Source organism: Trichinella spiralis (genome assembly GCF_000181795.1).
Source record: "Trichinella spiralis strain ISS 195 chromosome Unknown Scfld9, whole genome shotgun sequence".
NCBI lineage: Eukaryota > Metazoa > Nematoda > Enoplea > Trichinellida > Trichinellidae > Trichinella > Trichinella spiralis.
Window position 1 is genome coordinate 2,799,952 of NW_003526948.1, and position 21,442 is coordinate 2,821,393.

The window sequence follows — 21,442 nt, forward strand, 5'->3', positions numbered from 1 at the left end:
TGTACTGCTGTCCGATGATGAACAGATGGTTCAACGTGCAGTTGATGAAGGCTTACTTGCATTCACGCTGGAATTTTACGTATCCGGCTTTGATAATTCAGCCACGTTGTTGGATAAATTTTGGAGAGATGAAAGCAAGAAAAAATTCTTTTCAGAAGGCAGTGCTTTGTTTGATCAACATTTGACTCTTCATGAAATGAAACTAGGCTTGGCAAATGGCTTGTACAAGCTTGGCACATTTCAAGTGTCACGAGAAAATTATCTCGAAGCTCATGTAATTCTGGAGGATGAACAAGAGAGACCAATATTTATAGAAGGTGAGTGAAAGAAAAATGAAAAATGTTTTTTGAATTTTGTTTCAGGTTTGTTGAATTTCAACCCGTGCGCTTCAAAACGATATTGTGGTGGTGCAGATGCTTCCTGAAAACGAGTGGAGTTGCCCAGCTTCAGTGTTAAGATTGCGAGAGTTCGAAAGTGAGTTACTTTTAGTGAAAACCGAGGCCGAAGACCGAGGTCGGGGGTTGTCGAACGCTAGAACTAGGGATAATATTGAGCCCACTGGAAAAGTGGTCGGAATTTGGCGTCGGGCTTGTCGTCCAATATGCGGTGTGCTCGAGCCGGCCAGCAGTACAATTAGCAGTCAGCGTTTGTTCACGCCGTCGGACCGACGCTTGCCTAGGGTGTTGCTCGATCTGAGCGAAACAGCCCATTTGGTCGATCAGCGGATAGTGGCCACAATTGACTGCTGGCCAATCAGTTCACGTTATCCAATTGGACATTTTGTACGCGAATTGGGAAAAATTGGAGATCGTCAGACAGAAAATGCGGCACTGCTTTTGGAACATGACGTGCCCAATAGGTGTTTCTCCAAAAGTGTGCTCGACTGTTTGCCCGAAACGCCTTGGACTATAACAGAGAAAGATTTACAAGTTAGCCGTGATTTTTTCTGTAAAACTTTTTCTACTGGAATTGATGTACTTTGTTAATATTTGTAGGAACGCGAAGATTTGCGTCACTTGACCATATGCAGTGTAGATCCACCAGGCTGTACAGATATTGACGATGCATTACATTGCGTGCAGTTGGCGAATGGTAATTTTGAAGTCGGCGTGCACATTGCCGACGTGTCGCACTTTGTCATTCCAAACTCAGCGTTAGACCAAGAAGCAGCTAACCGTGGTACGACTGTTTATTTGGTTGACCAACGAATCGACATGCTTCCGGATTTGCTTTCATCGAAACTCTGTTCCCTGTTAGCCGAAAATGATCGGTTCGCTTTTTCGGTCATTTGGGAATTGGACCGGAATGCAAATGTCTTAAAGTGCAGATTTTGTAAAAGTATCATCCGTTCGTCAATGGCACTTACTTATGCAGACGCGCAGTCACGATTGGATGACCCAAACATGAATGATGCAGTCACCGTAACGTTGAGGTATGGTTTCGAAATGTTTGAATATCGAAAAAAAGAGTTCATGTTGTTCTTGTTGTTGTTGTTTTTGTTGAAGAAATTTGAATAATTTGTCCAAACTGTTGAAGAAGCGACGATTAGAAAGAGGTGCTTTGACATTGGCTTCGACGGAGGTTCGTTTCGATGTTGATTCGGAAACGTCGGATCCGATTGAGGTGCAGGCAAAGCAGATGTTTGAGACGAACTCAATGGTCGAAGAATTTATGCTGTTGGCAAATATTACCGTGGCCGAAAAGATATACACTGAATTTCCTCAGGTGGCATTGTTGCGTCGTCACCCTCCGCCGCCAGTGTCCAGTTACGAGCCGGTGGTTAAAGCGGCATCCAGACTGGGATTTGAGCTGATCGTTGACCGAGGCGGCAAAGCGTTGGCAGATTCGTTGAATAAGGCCGTTTTGGAGACGAATCCGTATTTCAACACAATGCTGCGGATGTTGACCACGCGATGCATGACACAGGCGGTGTACTTTTGCAGCGGTTCGGTGTCGAAGGAATTGTACCTGCATTTTGGTCTGGCTTCGCCCATTTACACCCATTTCACGTCGCCAATACGTCGCTACGCTGATCTGGTGGTGCATCGGCTGCTGAGCGCGGCGTTGGATCAGAGTCGCATCGTGCCCAGCATGTTGGATCGGCGCCGTTTGGAATTGCTTTGCCAAAATTTGAATTACCGTCATCGTATGGCCCAGTACGCCGGTCGGGCTTCGGTGTCGTTGAACACGCACCTATTTTTCAAAAATCGCCTGGAACAATTGGAAGCGTACGTTCTATTTGTACGTCGGAACGCTTTGCAGTTGCTCATACCAAAGTATGGCTTGGAATCGTCCATTTTTTACGACCAAGCCCCCTGTAATACGATCACATACGATGACGATGAATGTTGCCTGCGAGCTGGTGAAATTACTATTCGAAATTTTGACCCACTGCTTGTTCAGGTTGGTAGTAAATTTGTTCCTTTTGTTCGCATAGTACTAAGCTTATTTAATCTGAAACTAAAAGTACAATCACATAAGCAGAAGCTACTGCTGCTGCTATTGATATTACTATTAATAATATTATTACTGTTGTTATTGTTATTTTTTACTGGTACAAGAAAACCAAAGCTATATGTTGATAACTGATGTACGTTTAGGTATGTGTAGATGAAAGCGTACCCCACCGCCCAAAATTACAAGTGAAATTAGTTAAACCATTTATATCTGGTTTCAGTGTGGATCCTCTACCAGTGCAACAGATTCCTAAGACAGGTAAAAGCAGCAACTGATGGATGTTATCACATAAGTTGTTCTTATTCATTTTACAGTAATAGTGTGGAATTGTGTAGGAAGAGAAATTTTGATGTAAAGAACAAATAAAAATAGTTGTATTTTTAGTTGAAAATCATGTTGAAAAATCAGATGAACGGCCACAAAGAACAGGCAAAAGAACACGAAGTCGCGCAGATGATGAAGAATATGGAAAGAAACAACGCGAGGATGTTTCACACGCTTTAACCAATGACTGACCGATTTTCACTTCAAGTTGATCACTGCTATGAAAAGAGTATTATTGAAAAAAAATAGAAGCCTCTGATAATTATTGCTCTGGTGAAAAAAATCACGAAATGGAAAACACTTCTAAATATTATTTAATGTTCATTTGTACGATACTTATTTGTTTTGGTGTCAAGAGTAGTTGGCATTTCGTATTGTTAATTTTGTTCATGAAATTCAATCTTAATTAAAGCAAAAAAATGTTGTAGAAGTGTAAAATAAAAACAGATAAAAATAAAACAATTGACAGTACAGTTCTGAATAATGGCATTAGAATTTGTTGGAAATTTCAAGCGTGACTGATCGACTTTTAAGCGAAGAAAGATTAATCAGCCAGGCAGGCGTAGGAGAAAAAGTGGGAAAATTGATGAGGTCGATTTGGCGGCATTGGTGGATACGATTTGGACAATTTTGTTAGTGCGCAATTTGCAGATGCCGCTTTTTGAGAAAGTGAAAAAGCTAAATCCCCGATGGACAGACAGAAAAGCTATCGCGAACCGACGCATCTTGCCGAAGCTTGAAAAACACGCAACATACATACATGCACAAATCAGAATACATGCATACAATCACATACCTTATTTGCACTTTGATCGACCGTCGTTGCAAGAAGTGGCATCTTTTTCAATTTGTCGAAAATTATTTCTGATGAACTTGAAATCGATCGAATGCAATTTCAATTGATTTTATTTTTTATTTGTTTATTGCAATTTTTTGCTTTGCTGCTGATGCTCACTTGAAACTGTGGTAGGAGGGTTGTTGGAGATGATTTTCAAACGATTATTGCTTCACCAATCCCGGTGGACTTTGCTCTTCAGCTTTGATGGAAAAGACAAATTGCTTTTATAAAGAAATAATGATCCAATCTCAGCTTGCAATTATGATATTAAAAGTCAACCGTTTGATGGAAACTTTGTAACATAACCTATATGAAAAGTTAACATGCTCTTGGGAAAATTTGTTTACTGAACAAATCTTTCGGGAACCGAGCAGATTATATGTACCGTAGTTATTATTGTGATTGTTTTATTCTTTTTCAATTTCATTAATACGGAAATTATTGTAAAAATATAATAAACCAACTGGAAAAAAATCATTAACTAATATATATATATAATATATAACTCTGAAATATGAAGTTCATTTAACTAAATTTTACACCTTACGTCAATGGCATTATTTGAAATAATAAAGAAAAATTATTTAACTTTGTATTTTTTTAAAATAAATTTACAATTTTCTTGTGTTAATGTTCATTTAATCTTTGTTCATGTAGTGCAACTGAAAAAGGTAACGTTTACCACTTAGACTGCATACATTTCATACAAACCGTACATTTATACACTATATAATTAACGTTTTATACTTGCATCCAAGAAAAGATATTCATATTAAAAAAAAAGAAAAAGAGTAAAATTCACGCATTGTATATGTTTTGAATTTGATAACATACAATCAAAGTGCAGAATGAAGTGTTATATAAATCAACATCTACACAAAGCAATGCAGCATCAACTATACACAAGTGCAAAGTAAGGCATAAAAAGAGAAAAACTTTAACGCCTGCATAAACTAAATTTAATTAATGAAAAATTTACATGCATTGAATTTTCTCATCTCATTTCATTTGTATAATGCATACAGAGCATTTGCTTTATTTTTGATATCAGTTCCGCGAAAAACTCTGAAGACAGAAACGTGTTTCAAATTGGTGAATGCTTCTCTCTTTAATAATACAGTCGGCCCTCAGTATTTGCGGATTTCAAAACCACCAAAATGATAAATCCTATTTTTAGACCCTAGTGTGCATGTATGATGTGGGTCTGCATGCTCAGTGCAAGGTTGTTTCCGCAAATGAGGTTCCTCACCATAACAGCAGTGCCAACGACTTTAACCGAAACAAAATAATCGCTACTAATGCTAAGATAAAAAAAATAAAAACGTTAGGGTGCACGGAAAGGAGGCGCTGCGAACGGGAGGTTAGCTTACGGCAGCACCGGTTCCGTAATTCCAGACGCTTGACCCAGACTGGTCAACTAGTCCGGACATGTGTGAAAGTGGAGAATTTCCGCTTTCACGCTAGCATAATCCAACAAAGCGTGAGAAAATGCAAAATTTGAATAATTACGTAATGAATGAAGTAAATACTACAGTCACAATGTTTTAAAAAACTCCATCCACTTCTGGTAAGCTTACATGCAAGGAAACACCGATGATTTTGACTGTTATACACTCAACCAAATAAATATAAAAAATAAATACGGGATAAATGTTTAAAATACAAATCAGAAGATGGTCCGTGATATTATTCATTGCAGATACTTCAGACAATTCGGTATAATTATAAGGCATCGACTGGTTGCATGAATATAAGCGGCAAATTTTGGCGCGTTTGAGCATACCGCGAATGTTGAGGCCCGATCGTACAATATTACAAACAAGTGGGAGTTCGTACAACAAAGTAGACCATATAAATAATTGAACAATAATTTATTATGCAAAATAGATTGTTTGTCATTCACTTTTATAATAACAGAAACTGTTGACTGAAAATTCAGCAAAGCAATTTGTAAATAATGCTAACTACAAGTGATAATGTTAAAAAATTTGTAACTTAAGTTATTTATTTTATCAAATAAATTCCGCTCATGCTTATGCTTGGATGAACAATGCGATGCGATGCTAAATAAACAACTGACAACATCAACATCGGGTTGTGTTGCAAAATAATTTAAATAAATTATGAATTGCTCGTTGCCTTTTCGAAATCAATCTACTTTTATTTGATAACAAATGCAAAGAGAAATAAAGTTTACAGTTATTCCACATATGCTGATTAATGACGTTGACTGAAGATTTCTATAAAAGTGCAAATAACCGTAAAAAGAAAATTGGTGTAAGTTGTGAAAATTTTACAAACAACATCGCTTTTAATTATATTTACCAAATAACTGATTGCAAAAATTATCAAAATCGGTTATACAATTTTCAAAATGCAATATTTGGAAATCGCATTAGGTGGCGCTGATGTCGACGACACCAATGAGCGTCAAGAAAGTCAACAATTAGAAATAAGGGCAGCTCAGATTGATGCAATTCAACTCATAAAGAAAAGTTCATGTCCAGAAGTCGTTATTACAATTTGGAATCGACCATTAATTTTATTCCAACACTCGATTAAAAACCCCTCCACCACCCCAGACAAATGCACAACATTGTCATTTGATAACGCGAATCTGTGACTGATAAGGATGTGTGCATTTTAAATTGTTGATGCTTTTGTGTAGATTCACAGTCAAAACAGAATGCACAGTGCAGCTTCTGCATCTGCATATTGGAATTTGATGTGTTCAGCAGCCTGGGGTATCAACAGGGCAGGATTGCTGCCTCCATTTTTCAACACAGAACGGTCAGTGGTGTTAGGAACAGATTCAAGATTGGTCGATTCGAAACTTTTGGAACTGGGTCCCAGCAGATCCGACACTTGTATGGTATTGCCAATTTCTGGTCAGAGCAACTCGAACGACATGTATACCTCTTATGGTCAGCTAATTGCTTGCAAGAACTATCGAGGCAATCGAGAAAATAAATTCAACGAAATATTTCTCCATTCAAGCGAAGGTAATTTAAAAAGAAATAAAAAAACTTCAAAAACGTGCTTTAAGCAATGCATGCAATTTTTAAACTGCATTACGATGAAGAATATTAAATAAAAATGCAAAATGTTCAAGTCACATTTTCAATTTTTTAAAACGTGCAAAATTTTCTACTTCAAATTTCTGTTTTATTTTTTTAATCGTTTATCAAAGCACATTGCGTTTTGAAATAGCTGAAATCAAGTGCTATCACAGAAAGAATCATTTTTCAAACACACATTTTTACAACATCAAAATCACGCGTGTATGGGCATTACTGATGGCAAAGTGGATTCAACGTAGTGAAATTTTATGACAATGTCAAATTTGCTAAAGGTGTCAAATTTAAAGTCGTCTCGAACGCTAATCAAATGAAATGCTATCGTTGGAGGCTTAAAATACTATTTTAATAGCTCTTTCTCGTGGAATTAAAATACAGATCATATCAAGTGATTTATATTTTCAAATTCTTTGTGCTTATTGAATTGATGGTGATCATGATTGAATAAAAATTTAATCATAAAACACAATTACATTAGGTAACTCTTTTTATAGGTGAAAACGCAGAAATGAATAAGTCGACAAATATATCGAATGCTAAACGTCGACGGACCAGAACCAACTTTACTAGCTGGCAACTGGAGCAGCTGGAAAGTGCATTCGAAACCAGTCACTATCCAGATGTGTTCATGCGAGAAGCGCTTGCTTTACGTCTGGATTTAGTTGAAAGCCGAGTTCAGGTTTTATCATATCTTATTTTTCTATCTATTCCTATCCTTTAGCACATATGAAACTTCTTACTAACACACTTTATTATAAGCATTTTTTATTATTTAAAATGAGCAAATAAGAAACAGCTATGTATTAATTTTTTTCAAAATAAATTGGGGCAAATTTAAACTAAATATCTTAAAAGAATTCTTCACAATTAAACCAATCACATCTTACTAATGGAAAAATGCTAAATATTAGATATTATTCTAAAAGTGTGCAATAAATCATCTCTTATTTTAAAGTTTCACCAGATGGTGGAAAATTTTTATTATTCGAATTTTTTAATCTATTACTGCGGCATCATTAAGAAATTGGATTAAGCAACTTTCATTGCATAATTGAAGCATTTTAATATGAATTTTGCAGAGTTTACATTTTGACCAAAGAAAATGAAACAAAACGCTGTTTTAAGTTTCATTTAATAAAAAAATATTGTAAATGTAAAGAAGTGGAAGGAATTAAATGCATGCAAGCGTAGAGAACATTCTTTTCATTTATAAGGAAAAATTACAGTAAAATAAAAAAACAAATACGTACACTGTTTCTGAAGCTTATAGTGTTAGTTTGTTTTTTACAGTTTAAAATATTTAAACTGATCTAATTAAAGTGCAAATATAAGCAATGGACTATTCTATAGTTATAATTTAATAAAGGTACGGATGTTTACGATTGATTAATTTCGAATTAAATGATCTTATTTAATTCAACAGCTGTGTTTGATCAGTGCAAAGTTTGTTCATCAAATAAATTTTTTTTAACCAAAAAAATTTTAAATTATATAAAAATCTATAAAATTAGCCAAGCAGAAATGAGATAAATGTATAAACATTGGTGATTTTTTGTTTCTTGCTATTTTGTAATATCCAGTCCTCCTCAACAATAGACTAGCATTAATTATAAATATTAACGTTGACTGCATCAATAAGTTGCTAAATTACTTCAGATACTACGTTTTCAAATAAGACAATAATCGAAAATATGATCATTTTAAAATGTGCCAAGCAAATTCCAATTTTTTTCCTCTTTAAAATTGAAAAGTTCATTACTACGATCAAATAAAAATTTCCTGTCACACACAGATTAATTTGATTTAAAAATCTGTCTTGAACAAATATTTATAAAGCTATATTTTTCTTTTCCAAAATGATGATTTTTTTGACATCTGAATTTACTTTTCGATCAAACTTTTTTCCCACAAAACAATTTATACATATGTGTGTTCATATGTAATTCATAGCCGTTTAAAGGAATAGGTCCTTATATATACATTTTTTTCTTAATTTAAGAGGTTTATGTATGTATATACAGTGAAATTAAAATCGCATAAAATTGACAAAGTGAAATATTAAATGGTGCTTGGCAGATAATTCATGAACGTAAAAACGTCCAATTTAAAGGGCCGTTTCATCCGTATCAATTTCTGGATTATTTCTTAATGCAATATGCTAAAGAGAGGGTTATTGAAAAATCGATTGTTTTTCTCTCGCTTGGATGAGATAATCGAATCGGTGATCAAATTGTGATTAGACAACGCGCTTCTATTTACGTTTCACTGACAGATATGCTGACATTGCTCGAAAGTATTTTGTCATTCTTCAAAAACAAATCAATGCTGTTAAACAAAACCATAAACCATTAAATTAATCATTATCATTAGAAATTTGCAATTGCATGATCTCCTTTTAGAAACATTCAATGTTTATTTAATAGGAAATCTCAACTAATTTCCTTATCAGTTATTTGCAAAAGAAATTAGCATCTTGAAATATTTAGGATGATTCTTTTATTGAAGCTAACATTCATGTGCGAAAGTTTTTTCTACTTAACCATTTATTCTCTAATCTTTTACAATTTAAGTTCAAAATTGTTCTATACCATATATCCCAACGTGAATCATTTTATTTCAATTAGCCAAAGATCAAAAATATTAGCTAAATTATATAATTGGAATTGAAAAAATTAATTAATTTTCAGGTATGGTTCCAAAACCGACGAGCAAAATGGAGAAAGAAAGAAATGAAAAAAACTATTGGCCGTCATTCCAACAGTTCCGTTTCAAATCAGGCAGAAGGAAACGACGTTGAAAGCTCTGATTTATTGGATAAAGCGGCTAGTAGCAGAAACAATAAAGAAATCAGTGAACAAAAGTGTGCTTCAGCTGACGATGCAGGAAACGAAAGGTCCAGAGAAGGAAAAGGCAATCGTTCATTACTTTTCAATATTGATAACATTTTGGCAGCACCCAAAGTACCTAGGGGTAGGAGACCAAATGCAAAATATCCAAGAGTACAAGCTTGCAAAAGCATGAGTGCTTATGGTTTGGGCATGTTCCCGTTGTTTCCTATAACACAACCTGTTGGATTTGTTATCAAGCCAAGCAGTGACATTACTGAAGAAATAAACCCCGTTGAAAATGATCAAGTGGAACCATCCGATGATAGCGTTCAGTAATGAGGCAAATCAAACGTTCAATGCTTTACAGAGTTATGCATTTACACTATGCAAAAGCTTTGGTGAATTATTTTCGTTTCATTTTTATTTAAACATTTCATGTTGTTTGCATAGAAAATGAAATATGATGAGACATTCCTACATGCACTTCTTAAATGTCTTCCTTAAATTCTACAATTACCCTCTCATGCAAATTTTTCATTCCTTAGAAAGGATTCATTCATGAGAATTTAGAAGCTATGTTTTGTTTTGCAAAAATAAAATATATTTTCTAAGAGGAATTCGACGAAAAACTAAAATCCACAAATATTGAAATAAAATATTAATTCAGTTCACTTATTACCCTAACATTTTTTACTGAATAATATATATATATATTTATTTATTTATTTATATATCACATCGCAGATTGATATCAGTAAAACAAATAGATATTTGCATCATAGATAACAATGTGTTTTCATGCTTGAAAGTTTAAGATATTTTAATTTTTAATGCTTGTTAAACAGTCAAATACATAAATTTATAAATCGCATTTTATTATGAAATATGCGTTGGCCCATTTAAATGTGAGACAAGTTATCGAGTTTGTCGATTATCATTTGTTTTTTTAACAGTGATCGTAATCGCATTTAATGCTTTGATATTTTGATTTGAAAATGAAAATTATACATCAGAAAGAAGGAAATTATAAAAGCACTTTAACGATAAAGCGATTAAATCATTGATCAAAACGTCACGACTTACCATAGACGACGATTAGTCACAACACAAGGGCAACAATCTAATTACATGTCAAAGACGTTTTCACGCATTGATTTTAGGTGTGATTCTCTTGAGATAACTTCTTCAATTAAGTAATATCATTATAATAGGAAGTTTGAGAATGATTAACTTGATTCATGATAAACGTTAACGATGCTCGACTTTATTCTTCAGTACATTTCAAGTCAGTTGAGACGTCGTTTCTGCTCAAATAAGACAACGAGTTGATGCGCAAATGGAAACCGTTTACCAAGTGATACTTAGCCATATAAATGCTTTAAATAGTTTCCCTTAGCCGTGATAAATTATCGACAATAAACATAACACGTCAGCTTTTTATCTATCAAATATCTATTAACATATTTAAATTTTTCACCGTAACATATTTTCTTTTCTATCAGCCATTTCTTTACTTTGAAAAAATTGCACAATCATGGCAAATCAGTATGAAGTGCATCATACCTTTTCCATTTTTACTTATTATTAAATTATTATTTCAAATGTTTGAAAAATTGTAGACTACTCCATTGCTGTCAAGCAAATTAATTTATAATTAGTTGTATAATGTAAACAGTCTTATCAGCATCAATTCCGGTCATACTTTTTCCTATACAGATTTTATATTATACATTAAGTAAATAATGAATTTATTTTTATACTTCAGCATTAAAATTATATTTTTGAGATAATTCAAATTCTTACAAAGACAGTTGGTTATTTAAAAATAAATGAGATCTAAAACTAAATATTAATACAGTGCTTGAAAGGAAAAATATTTGTTACTTCCTTTACCACAAAATGTGCATACAAAGCATCAAGAGAATTCACAGTAAATGAAAAACATTAACAGATAATAGCACGTATATACAAGTGGTGAGGGTAAAAAATGAAAAATAATAATAAAAGAAAACCTTGAAAACATTAACTGCTGATTGTAAAACAAAAGTTACTATGCAATTTTACCTTAGAAAACGACTGCTTATTTATAAAAATCAATTTGTTAATAAATCTACAGCATAATTACTGCAGAATTAAACTGTTGTTTTAAATTTTATTCAATATTTGGAACTTTTCTTTTGATTAAATTTAGTTACTGTATTTTAAAACTTGCAAAACGTTTTTATCTGTTACAGTATTCCATAGTCATTGGTTTATTTATCTTTAAAGCAATTTGAAAAAAAAACATTAATGTTCTAAGATTCCTTCTGCTGTTTAACAACAGCAATTTTCAAGTTGCAAAAGTGAAAACCGTATTTGCACAATTTAGGTGCAGTGCATATATCACATATTAAGCAAGCAAGTTAACAGGGGCGAAACAGAAACACACTTCTTCGACAAAAAAATTATGTGCAACATCAAATCTATTCAAATTAACTCAGAAAATTTAAATAAAAGTAAAAGTTCAGAATTTGCTTTGCTGAACTTCACTTGTTTGTTTCAAATGCGTTTGCTTGTCTAAATTACTAGCATACAAGAACTGTTGCCTTGTGCAATTTTATCGTTTTCTTATTGCTTATGAAAATGTAAGATAAAGCAAAAAATACAATAAAGATCAATTATGAACTACTAACGAAGCAAAATTGTACATCAAACAATGACTTATACCACCAATAAAATTATCTACGTTCCCATGCTTGATAATAATTTGCTTATATGCTTTAATAATTTAATGTAAGATCAAAATGCAACATAATGATTTACTATTCATAATTTATAATCAAATATCACCTCAAAGTTATAACAATTTTGACAAAAGTAAACTTTGCAATGTTGCAAGGGTAATCACTCCTTACTTTTATTATGATAATACGTAAACATACGCTATTCAATTATTTGAAACCGATTAGTAATCTAAACTCATTCGCGCTTCAATTTTTCAAGACTCCACTAGAGGACACAGATCACAAAAAATTAATAAACAGACAGGGCGTAGATCAATCTACGTAATCTGCAATTAACTATACGCCATGAATGCATTAATAAACAGATGAACATTCAAAAAAGAATTACTAAAGCAATGACAAACAACGACATTTCCCACTATTATAATTACTAACTGAAAAACATTATGAAGAACTGTAATATGATATTGAGAATTTAGTTAGAACGCGCTTCGATAATTTTCAAAAATTCTGGCTTCAACGATGCACCACCAACCAAAAAGCCGTCAATGTCCGATTGTTTTCCCAATGCACGACAGTTATCGCCAGTGACAGAACCTAAAGATATGCACCATGTACATATATGAAACAAAGCAATAACAAGCGACATTCGTTACATTGCAACTGTTAATTAAAATATCAACAAATTTTCTTACAAAATTGTTCTTATCAATCAATAAAACTAATACAGTAATTCATGTGTTATCAGAAATTTGAAAGTAAAATCGTCTCAATTGCTTTGCAGCGAAATTCCAAAGAAAATTTCATATTCACATTTCACATTAACAATATGACAGCTTACCTCCGTAAATAATCCGGCATTTAGCAGCTGCGTCGGCGCTAACATTTTGCTTCAACCAGTCGCGAATCCACACGTGCACTTCCTGAGCCTGAAGAAGCAAAAATTTTCAAATAACAAATATTCGAAGCAACACTAAGCATACCTGTTCCGGCGAAGCAGTTTTCCCAGTTCCGATCGCCCAAACTGGTTCATATGCAATGACAATATTGTTCCAATCTAACTTGTACTCTGAAGAACATGAATATTACAAAAATCAGTAACATAACACAGCAGTTTATTTCCACGTAATGAAACACTGTTATAAAAATATTAAAAAATTTCATACTCAAAAGTGATGCCAACTGACGAAAGCAAACGTCCTTTGTTTTTCCCCCTTCGCGCTCATCAAGCTTTTCGCCAACGCAGAAGATCACTCCCAAACCAGAATTTAATGCCATACTAACCTTTTCAGCTACTAACTGAAAAACATCAAGAATGCAATAAATCTGCTAAATAAATTCCATATAATGCTAAACCTCATCCGATTCATGAAGTATATGACGACGTTCAGAATGACCAAGAATTACCCAATCGCATCCAATATCTCGCAGCATAGAAGCGCTAAAATTGACAATCATAATTTACTTTTATTGTTTAAACATGCAAATATACTTACCTAACTTCGCCTGTAAATGCTCCTTTTTCAACTTTATAACAGTTTTGCGCCGACAAACCAACAGCAGGCTTTAGCTGTTTCCTAATTCTTTCCAAATACACAAATGGCGGAGCAATAACGATTTCTAAATAAAATTAAAATTAAAACAACACTACAGCTAACAGAAATAAATCGCGCATAATTTAAGGTGAAAAAATAATTCTCACATACCTACATTGCCAGGCAATGTGTTGTCGTTTAAAAGTTTTATGTACTCTTCAATGCTCTTAGAGTCTCCATTCATTTTCCAGTTCCCTCCAACAAAAAACTTTCTCGAAGACATCGCGTGATATAAGACCAACACAACACCAACACTGACTTTCGTTGCAAAACAACTGTCATACTGTAATAAATAATAATAAAGTTTTATTAATGATGATTGATCAATAAACATAATGACACAATTTAATAATTGGAAATTGTACTTGAATCAAAATAACATATACTATAAATTTATAATTTTTAAAAGGAGATAACAAAACAATATTAAACTTAAATGAAAAATGTAGGTGTTAATTGACGCTTTCGGTGCAAATAACTGGATAATGAATATTGCATTTTGTCATTAAATTTCATCATTATGTACACTGAATCAGATTGAAGGTGGTCAAGAAACATTAATTTTTAAGCATTGCAACAAAGAAAGGTAAGATAAGAAAAAATAAGAATGCTTTCAATGACTTGCACTTTGGAAAAGAATTCAGATTATAGGAAATACACGGATTTTGCATTGAACTGCAGTAGTATATTTAAAAATAGCGTCATTCAGCGATGTCTTATTTAATGATGAAGCCAAAAAGAAGCATATAAGAGTTGAAAGGAGCTTTTATGCGTAAACATATTTCAAAAACGAAAGACTATTTTGATATTTAAGAGTGAAAGTTAATGTTAAATTTTCATTCACTTTGAAAAGTGGAATATTGCTCACAATGGATTCTTTGTAAAAAATTATTTGTTAAATATCTGTCTGGCAAAAGCTCCGATACCAAGCGGACATATCAACTTCTGCTGACACTGTAATTGTAGTCCATAATGGATTTTAGTAAATATTTTGACGATAGGAAAATCCAGCCAAGGTTTTCCTCCTTATACAGAGAAGGATTGCACAATCGTAGCATTTGGACGAATGTAAGCATGTTTTTTTCAAATGACGAAATGAGGAGCATTTGCCCTGTTCTGACATATAGGCAAACGTTTTTCAGAGATTGCTTCTGTGTTTTCTAGCATGCTTGCTGCGCATGTGCTCGATATAAATCAACCAGCGACCGCATGAATCCGCAGTCACCTGATGAGGTTAAACGGTCAATCATGTAGTCTCTCCCAGTTTATGATAATCCAGATGTATGCTTCTGTTGTCCGCAAATCCGAAGTTTCTAGACAACAGCTGTCAAGTTCATATACTATGGTTATTTTCATATCAAACATTGTTGTACGATTAGGCAAAATATAACGCGTAATTTCAGCTGTATCGCAAAAACACAAGTACAAACATTGGCTCAATTTGCAAATAATATTCAACTATGCGAATACTACGGATTCCATAGGTTACAGTTGCAACTAAAATGATCTTTCATTGTCATATTGCGCGCACATAATTGGGTAACAATTTCAACTGTTAACACCCGTTGTTGCGAATGTACAACAGCACTTCATTCACCCATAATTGAAAAACAACAGAACTAAAAACATTCACAAAAATTGCACGAGCATCAAAAACACATTGGTCTCGCACTACAAGTTTTCTGCTTCGATTAGCTGCAGTCAGTATCCAAGCTACAGGAAATTTCACCCTTTCAAATATGCAGCTTTTGAACAAACTGGTCTATACATTTGCGCATAAGATCCATTGAAATTTTTTACGAGTAGCGCACTTGTCAAAGTTGACACGAATTTTAATATGAACAGCTAAAGCAAATGCTGTCAATTCGCAGCACTGGTAAGGAAAGGAATAAAAGCGCAAGATTAATGCAGTTACGATTGCGTTGATTTTTAGATTTATTTCCATTGGATACCAGAAAAATTCATTTCTACGACAAACAATATTTCTGTATTTTCTCATATTTCTATATTTCTTTCTCATAAGTTTGGGAAAATTCTCATTTGAAATAATGATACATACTGCCTAGAAAAAAATCATATATAAATGCATATAATATATAATATTATGTAAATAAGATAAAATATATAATATAATATAATATAATATAAGAAAGATATCAATGCATGAAAAATTATAAATGATAAATTGTACTGCAATAAAAATTGCCAGGAACACCGAAACACGTAATTTATATTTGCAATACAGAAATACGTTCCCGCAACATATTTTCTTGAACATTAACACCAGTAACAGTGTTTACCATGTCGACACAAAGAAGCTGCATATCCATACCCAATTTGTTTTTATATGTTGTCTTTTTCTTCACAACAATTGTAAAGTCGTTTTTCCACACAAGAGAGTTAAAATATTCGATCGCATCTGCTGGGTATTCATTCATATCATTTGGACTGCTACTTTTCACTCCAAAAATCGAACATGCCATTACCAATGGAGAGATGCTGGCGTAAGAATGCTTCAACATTCGAACCGATTTCACCTCAATCGGAATAATGCATCCAAAGTCTATCAGTTGAAAAGAAATAAAACCATCTTTCGGTTTTTCCAGACATAATCCTCGATGAGTATAATGCGCATATCCCATAGCAGAAATATCGGCTCCTACTATATACAAACGGCCTGGAATAATGTCACCCTAAAAATACAATTCACTTTAATGAAATAGAAAATGAAGCAAACAAATAAATACGTGAATAATAATTCAATTTGAAATGTATACCTCTGAAACAGACGAATTCATTCGGAAATCGTTAGCCATTTTGCATGAAAAATCATCGTAAAATAAATTTTTCAGGCCAACACTGCATACAAAAAAAAGGGACGGATTCTCCACATGACATACAGTACCTCTAAACTGATATGGCAACTTCACCGATCCATACATTTGAATCATGAAAGGCTGAACTGATTTATACTGCTTTTTTTCTTTTTTTGGAAGCTCAACTAAAATTAAAATTTATAACAAGCAACTAAATATATAAATAAATAAAATATATACTTATATAAGTACTTTTGCTGGAAGATTCCATTTTAACCGGTGTTGCCATCGGCTGAACACAGATCAGCCGTTTCTCTTCATTTTCCTTCCTATCCGGAACTACCGATTTTGGTTGGACAGACCTAAAAAATAAAAGAAACAATTTAAATTAACATAAAAATATCATCAAATAATAATAATATATGACTATAATTATTACTGAGTTTTTGTTAGCTGGACTGAAGTCTTCGTCATTTCACTATTATTTGACTTTTGCATCATTTTCGGAGCCATCATCTGACAACTAGAAGCATATCAAATGAAAAAGATTATTTTAGATTTACTATCTAATAGAATAAATTACGGCGCTGGAGGACGTGCCATCTGTCTCATGGGATTATCCAGAGGAACATTCTGTTTAACTTTCCCTTCAACAAATTTAACATTGGTTTGGGCACGTGGACCCATCTTCGGAGCTGCATTCTTGACTTCATATCTGAAAAAATACATATTAGCAATTTAATAAAACAGTGCATAATAATACCTAAATTCATTCATTCTGTAGTTGTCTTTCCCACGCTGCCTTGCAATAAGACTTCTCAAATCTGCTGTCGCAGCATTAGTCATACCGACATACAATCTTTCACCTCTGTTATTGCTAAATATTCACGAGCACAACTAATTCTGCATCATTTAATAAAAGCATGATACATAAAACTTATTCAGCTTTATTATACATATGTATTCATCTATTTTATAAAACAATATCACGCTAACATACGCAAAAGCATAAAGCAATGCACTGCCAACAGACAAATTAAAAATTACACCTTATATTCCACAAAACAAGTATCATCTTAATCTTACTAAATAGAAACAAAGAAAACCTAACAAAACGTTAAAACTAACAAGAATAAAAAAATTTATTTTTTAATGAATTTAATTACAATAATCATTACCACTTAATTTGCACCTGCTCCGGCATTGTACATAAAAGTTCATCGAGTGTTCTGAAGCCATGCTGTCTGAAAGGAATGTCAATACCAGTCAAAGCTTTAAATTCATTCAGCAACTCTTTTTCTATAGCTCCATTTTTAAAAGATAACAAGACAGAATGCACTTTCTTAACAACCGTCGGCAAATCCATTACTGACATACCGGGACGTGTGCTTAGTTATCAGTGTCTAAAATATAACTGTTACGTTATGTTGTTGTACATAAAATCAAATTTTTTCGCTTTCATCAATCACTGCTGTGTATTCAGGTTCATCAAACAGATGAATTACCAAAGAAAAACAATCTTGAAAAATAATATTACAATTCATCACTTCAGTGCCGATGAAAGTTAAACTTGAAAGGATGTGATTTGATCCAGCTAACAAAAACTCAGTAATAATAATAATTCAAGTTGAAAATACGCTTTACCAATATCTCATAAAAGTACATTTATGGTTCAAATAATTTGCTTTCAAATGCCTTAAAATTTATAAATTATAAACATTGAAGAATAAAATTAGCTGTCAACAGAAGTGAAATACAGTACTACGTCACAAGTGAAAGTCTGGACATGCAAAAATGATCATTTAACAACCTTAAGATTTTAGAAATTAAGCTACAACGAACAATTACTCCCACAACGATAGTAAGAACCATTTCAGTCAATACAGTATAAAAAAGTCAAGAATTAATACAAACAATTATTGAGTTCGAAGAATGTCGTTTTCTTATTTCATTTAAATTTCAGTTCAAAGTAATGAATAAGAGAAAGTAATAAACAATACCTAGTACTGAAGGAAATCAGTTGTATTAATCGGCGTGAAAAGTCTAGTCGATAAATCTATGGTACAGTGGTTAGAAAGCACAAATCGACGAGAAAAATAAAAATGTTTATTAAATACAAAATCTGCGTTTATAATTTGCAGAAAACAAGCAAATGCAATATTAATAAAAGCGATGGGAATATGCTTTAGTTTTATGAGCAGTACGATTACAGTATTTATTATGACAATCAAGTTATTCGAGATAATGTTGTTCTACATTTTTTAAAAATTAGCACATTACGAGTCAGTTGTTAATTGCATCAGAAATAGTTTTGTAATTGGATTGCAATCATTGAAATCTGAAGTTCAAAAAATGTAATTAGACCTTCCGCCCAGTGGTGAAGTGCTCCTATTTTTCCTGTTGATCAGGGATATATTATTTTTAATGGAGCTGAAGCAACCTTTTATCAGTTACACTCTTTATTGCCAATCTGGACAGAAATTATAAAATGATAGATGTTTTGAAACGGCGAGATTTATCAAATAAGTCGATGAGAGTCAGTTGTTCAGTATCAGATCAATAATAAACCTCTGCGCCAAGTTACTCTAAAGCATTTACAGTACTTTGATTATAAAGTTCATTTCTTGGTTGGATAAAAGTATCTTTAAAAGTTTTAATAAATTCGCTTAGTGTAAATCATAATATATTTTAATGGACCAGTTAATAATTCAGATGGAATAATAATAAGTAAACTGTTCCACATTATTAGCATACTGTAATTTGTGCTTTATTATTATTATTGTATTTAGATTAGGATTTTGGTGTTTTTAGTGTAGTTCGCTTACTTATTGCAGAATGGGTGCTCTTCTTTCACGTGCGGGATATCGGAATTACAATGCTGAGCTGGAAGTTCTTTCTGAAGAAATGAAAATTTTAGAAAGTGAATGCCGCTGCATTGGTTTCAGACGTTCCCGTGCGGATTTGGTATTTTTTACTGTGCTTTTTATTAACGTGATGCTTGTTTTGATGTTGTGCCACTTCGTGAAAATTGACCGTCTGCTGAATGAATATAGTACATTATTTTACATCACGGTGTTATTTCCTTGTTTGGTGCTGTTCATTCGATTTGTTTATGCTTGTTATTATGGGCGAAAATTATATAATCGAAAGAAGCGTTTGGAAAATCTGATGCGTCAGCGGCAGGAAATGTTACGTGAAGTGAAGGAAAAAGCGGTATATAACGTCGCCAAAGAGCTGTTGGATCGATACGACTTCACGGTATGCTGTTGTTATTTCAATTTTCAATTCACTTTTTTGTGGTTAGTTGTCACGACAAATGTTCTCTAGTGCTATAACAATAATGTTGTGTTATTGTTTTGTGAATTTTGAGTTAATATTGATTTGAATAAGTAGCTCATGGTGTACACATTCGAACATTGATATTTAAAAAATTTTCAATAGTTTTATTGATGATACAATATCATTTCTCTTCTACATTGGAAATCCCTGTATTTTATGTTCATTTGCACCGTTGAGCGTAACGTGGTAAATACAAAACGAAACATAAATCTTAATTATATTTTGGTTTATAATTATCATCATTGTTAGTTTAACTCGGAAATTTTTAATAAATAATTTTTTAGTCGGAATATTTGGATGGCATGGCAATGAACGAATCACCGAAAAACATTCGAAGACGCCAACTGGGCAATTCTCCTCTAAGCAGATCACCGTTGACAAACATTACTCGCCCAAATGCTGTTGATACTACTCCATCAAATTGTCCCAGCACAAGTAATTCCTTACACACAGATATTAAAAATTCCTCTACAGATGGCAGCATATCTTCACTGTCATCTAACGAAGGTGCGAATCATACACAAAATACGCCCAAAAGCTCTGATGAATCGGTGCAAATATTTTCTAAACTTCGCCATTGGTGGGAACAATTTATGGATTTTATTGTTCGTGACGGGCCAGCAGAACGGTTTGTACGCTTATTTTATACACTAATTATTTGACGACCAATTCATCGCTTTCTTAGGTATGCACTTATTTGTGTCTACTGTAAAGGACACAACGGTATGGCAATGATAGAAGATTTTGAAAATTTATCTTTCCGGTGTTGTTACTGCAGCATGTTGAACAAATCGCGTGTTGAATTGCGACGTCGAAAAGAAATTAAGTCGTCATCGCCTTCTCCAACTGTACTGAAACGAAGACAGAATCCTTTCATTAGGGAAACTACAGATATCTTATGAATGAGAAATAATTTTCGAATATGTGCGAAACACTCGCTTGTTTTGTTTCAAGTTTGTTCTTTTTATCCAATGTTAAACTTATGAAAATAAAAGTGGAAATTCAAATTCGTTTTATTAATTATATTCTATTACGAAATTGTCATTTAAAGAATTGCGCTCATAAAAACGTCAATATTTTTTTCCACTACTATACTGTAATGAAGAGCTGTAAACTGACAAATGTTGAAAGCAGCGTAAAGTTTGAGCAAATGAAAATGACGTCATTTTTTCATCTGCGTACTCTCTTTGTTTTTCACTTCGTGTTGTTTTTTGGGCGCGTCGTAATGAGTTGCAACGGAAACTGTCCTGTGGTTGAAAAAGTTCGTTGAAATAGAAAAAATCAAATGAATTTCAATATTGAATTTTGTTTATCACTTGAACATCGTACATGCACAGTAATACCTTTTTTGTGAATAAAAATTCAAGGTTGATAGTATACTGTAAACGAACGTTCTATTTTTATAAGAGATGAGTCATCGGTTTTTCGGTGTTTCGCATAGGTTG

At 33.1% G+C, this 21,442-nt stretch overlaps 7 protein-coding genes across 7 annotated transcripts; 5 read left to right on the forward strand and 2 right to left on the reverse strand.

Moving 5' to 3' along the window:
• Positions 1-25: 25 nt before the first annotated feature.
• Tsp_05346 (exosome complex exonuclease RRP44) lies at positions 26-2,972 on the forward strand. Its single transcript, XM_003371619.1, has 7 exons — positions 26-317; positions 363-407; positions 490-929; positions 996-1,432; positions 1,506-2,403; positions 2,601-2,715; positions 2,842-2,972. Exons 1-7 carry the CDS (start codon positions 26-28, stop codon positions 2,970-2,972), a joined length of 2,358 nt encoding a protein of 785 aa, XP_003371667.1.
• A 1,613-nt stretch (positions 2,973-4,585) lies between these two features.
• On the forward strand, positions 4,586-5,120 carry Tsp_05345 (conserved hypothetical protein). The gene is made up of 2 exons (XM_003371620.1): positions 4,586-4,711; positions 4,797-5,120. The coding sequence occupies exons 1-2, from the start codon at positions 4,586-4,588 to the stop codon at positions 5,118-5,120; spliced, it is 450 nt and encodes a 149-aa protein (XP_003371668.1).
• A 1,185-nt stretch (positions 5,121-6,305) lies between these two features.
• Positions 6,306-9,860, forward strand: Tsp_05344 (ALX homeobox protein 1). Its single transcript, XM_003371621.1, has 3 exons — positions 6,306-6,621; positions 7,191-7,375; positions 9,384-9,860. The coding sequence occupies exons 1-3, from the start codon at positions 6,306-6,308 to the stop codon at positions 9,858-9,860; spliced, it is 978 nt and encodes a 325-aa protein (XP_003371669.1).
• Positions 9,861-12,722: 2,862 nt separating this feature from the next.
• On the reverse strand, positions 12,723-14,348 carry Tsp_05343 (triosephosphate isomerase). Its single transcript, XM_003371622.1, has 8 exons — positions 14,322-14,348; positions 13,954-14,125; positions 13,744-13,867; positions 13,604-13,688; positions 13,414-13,546; positions 13,231-13,316; positions 13,089-13,176; positions 12,723-12,844 (listed from the first exon to the last, which is right to left on the reverse strand). Exons 1-8 carry the CDS (start codon positions 14,346-14,348, stop codon positions 12,723-12,725), a joined length of 837 nt encoding a protein of 278 aa, XP_003371670.1.
• Positions 14,349-16,070: 1,722 nt separating this feature from the next.
• On the reverse strand, positions 16,071-18,024 carry Tsp_05342 (putative tudor domain-containing protein 7). The gene is made up of 8 exons (XM_003371623.1): positions 17,840-18,024; positions 17,422-17,535; positions 17,242-17,373; positions 17,098-17,181; positions 16,899-17,020; positions 16,620-16,843; positions 16,430-16,535; positions 16,071-16,405 (listed from the first exon to the last, which is right to left on the reverse strand). Exons 1-8 carry the CDS (start codon positions 18,022-18,024, stop codon positions 16,071-16,073), a joined length of 1,302 nt encoding a protein of 433 aa, XP_003371671.1.
• Positions 18,025-18,630: 606 nt separating this feature from the next.
• On the forward strand, positions 18,631-18,923 carry Tsp_05341 (hypothetical protein). Its single transcript, XM_003371624.1, has 2 exons — positions 18,631-18,644; positions 18,800-18,923. Exons 1-2 carry the CDS (start codon positions 18,631-18,633, stop codon positions 18,921-18,923), a joined length of 138 nt encoding a protein of 45 aa, XP_003371672.1.
• Positions 18,924-19,146: 223 nt separating this feature from the next.
• Tsp_05340 (protein lunapark-A) lies at positions 19,147-20,899 on the forward strand. The gene is made up of 5 exons (XM_003371625.1): positions 19,147-19,194; positions 19,470-19,916; positions 20,282-20,432; positions 20,472-20,625; positions 20,683-20,899. The coding sequence occupies exons 1-5, from the start codon at positions 19,147-19,149 to the stop codon at positions 20,897-20,899; spliced, it is 1,017 nt and encodes a 338-aa protein (XP_003371673.1).
• The last annotated feature ends 543 nt before the right edge of the window (positions 20,900-21,442 follow it).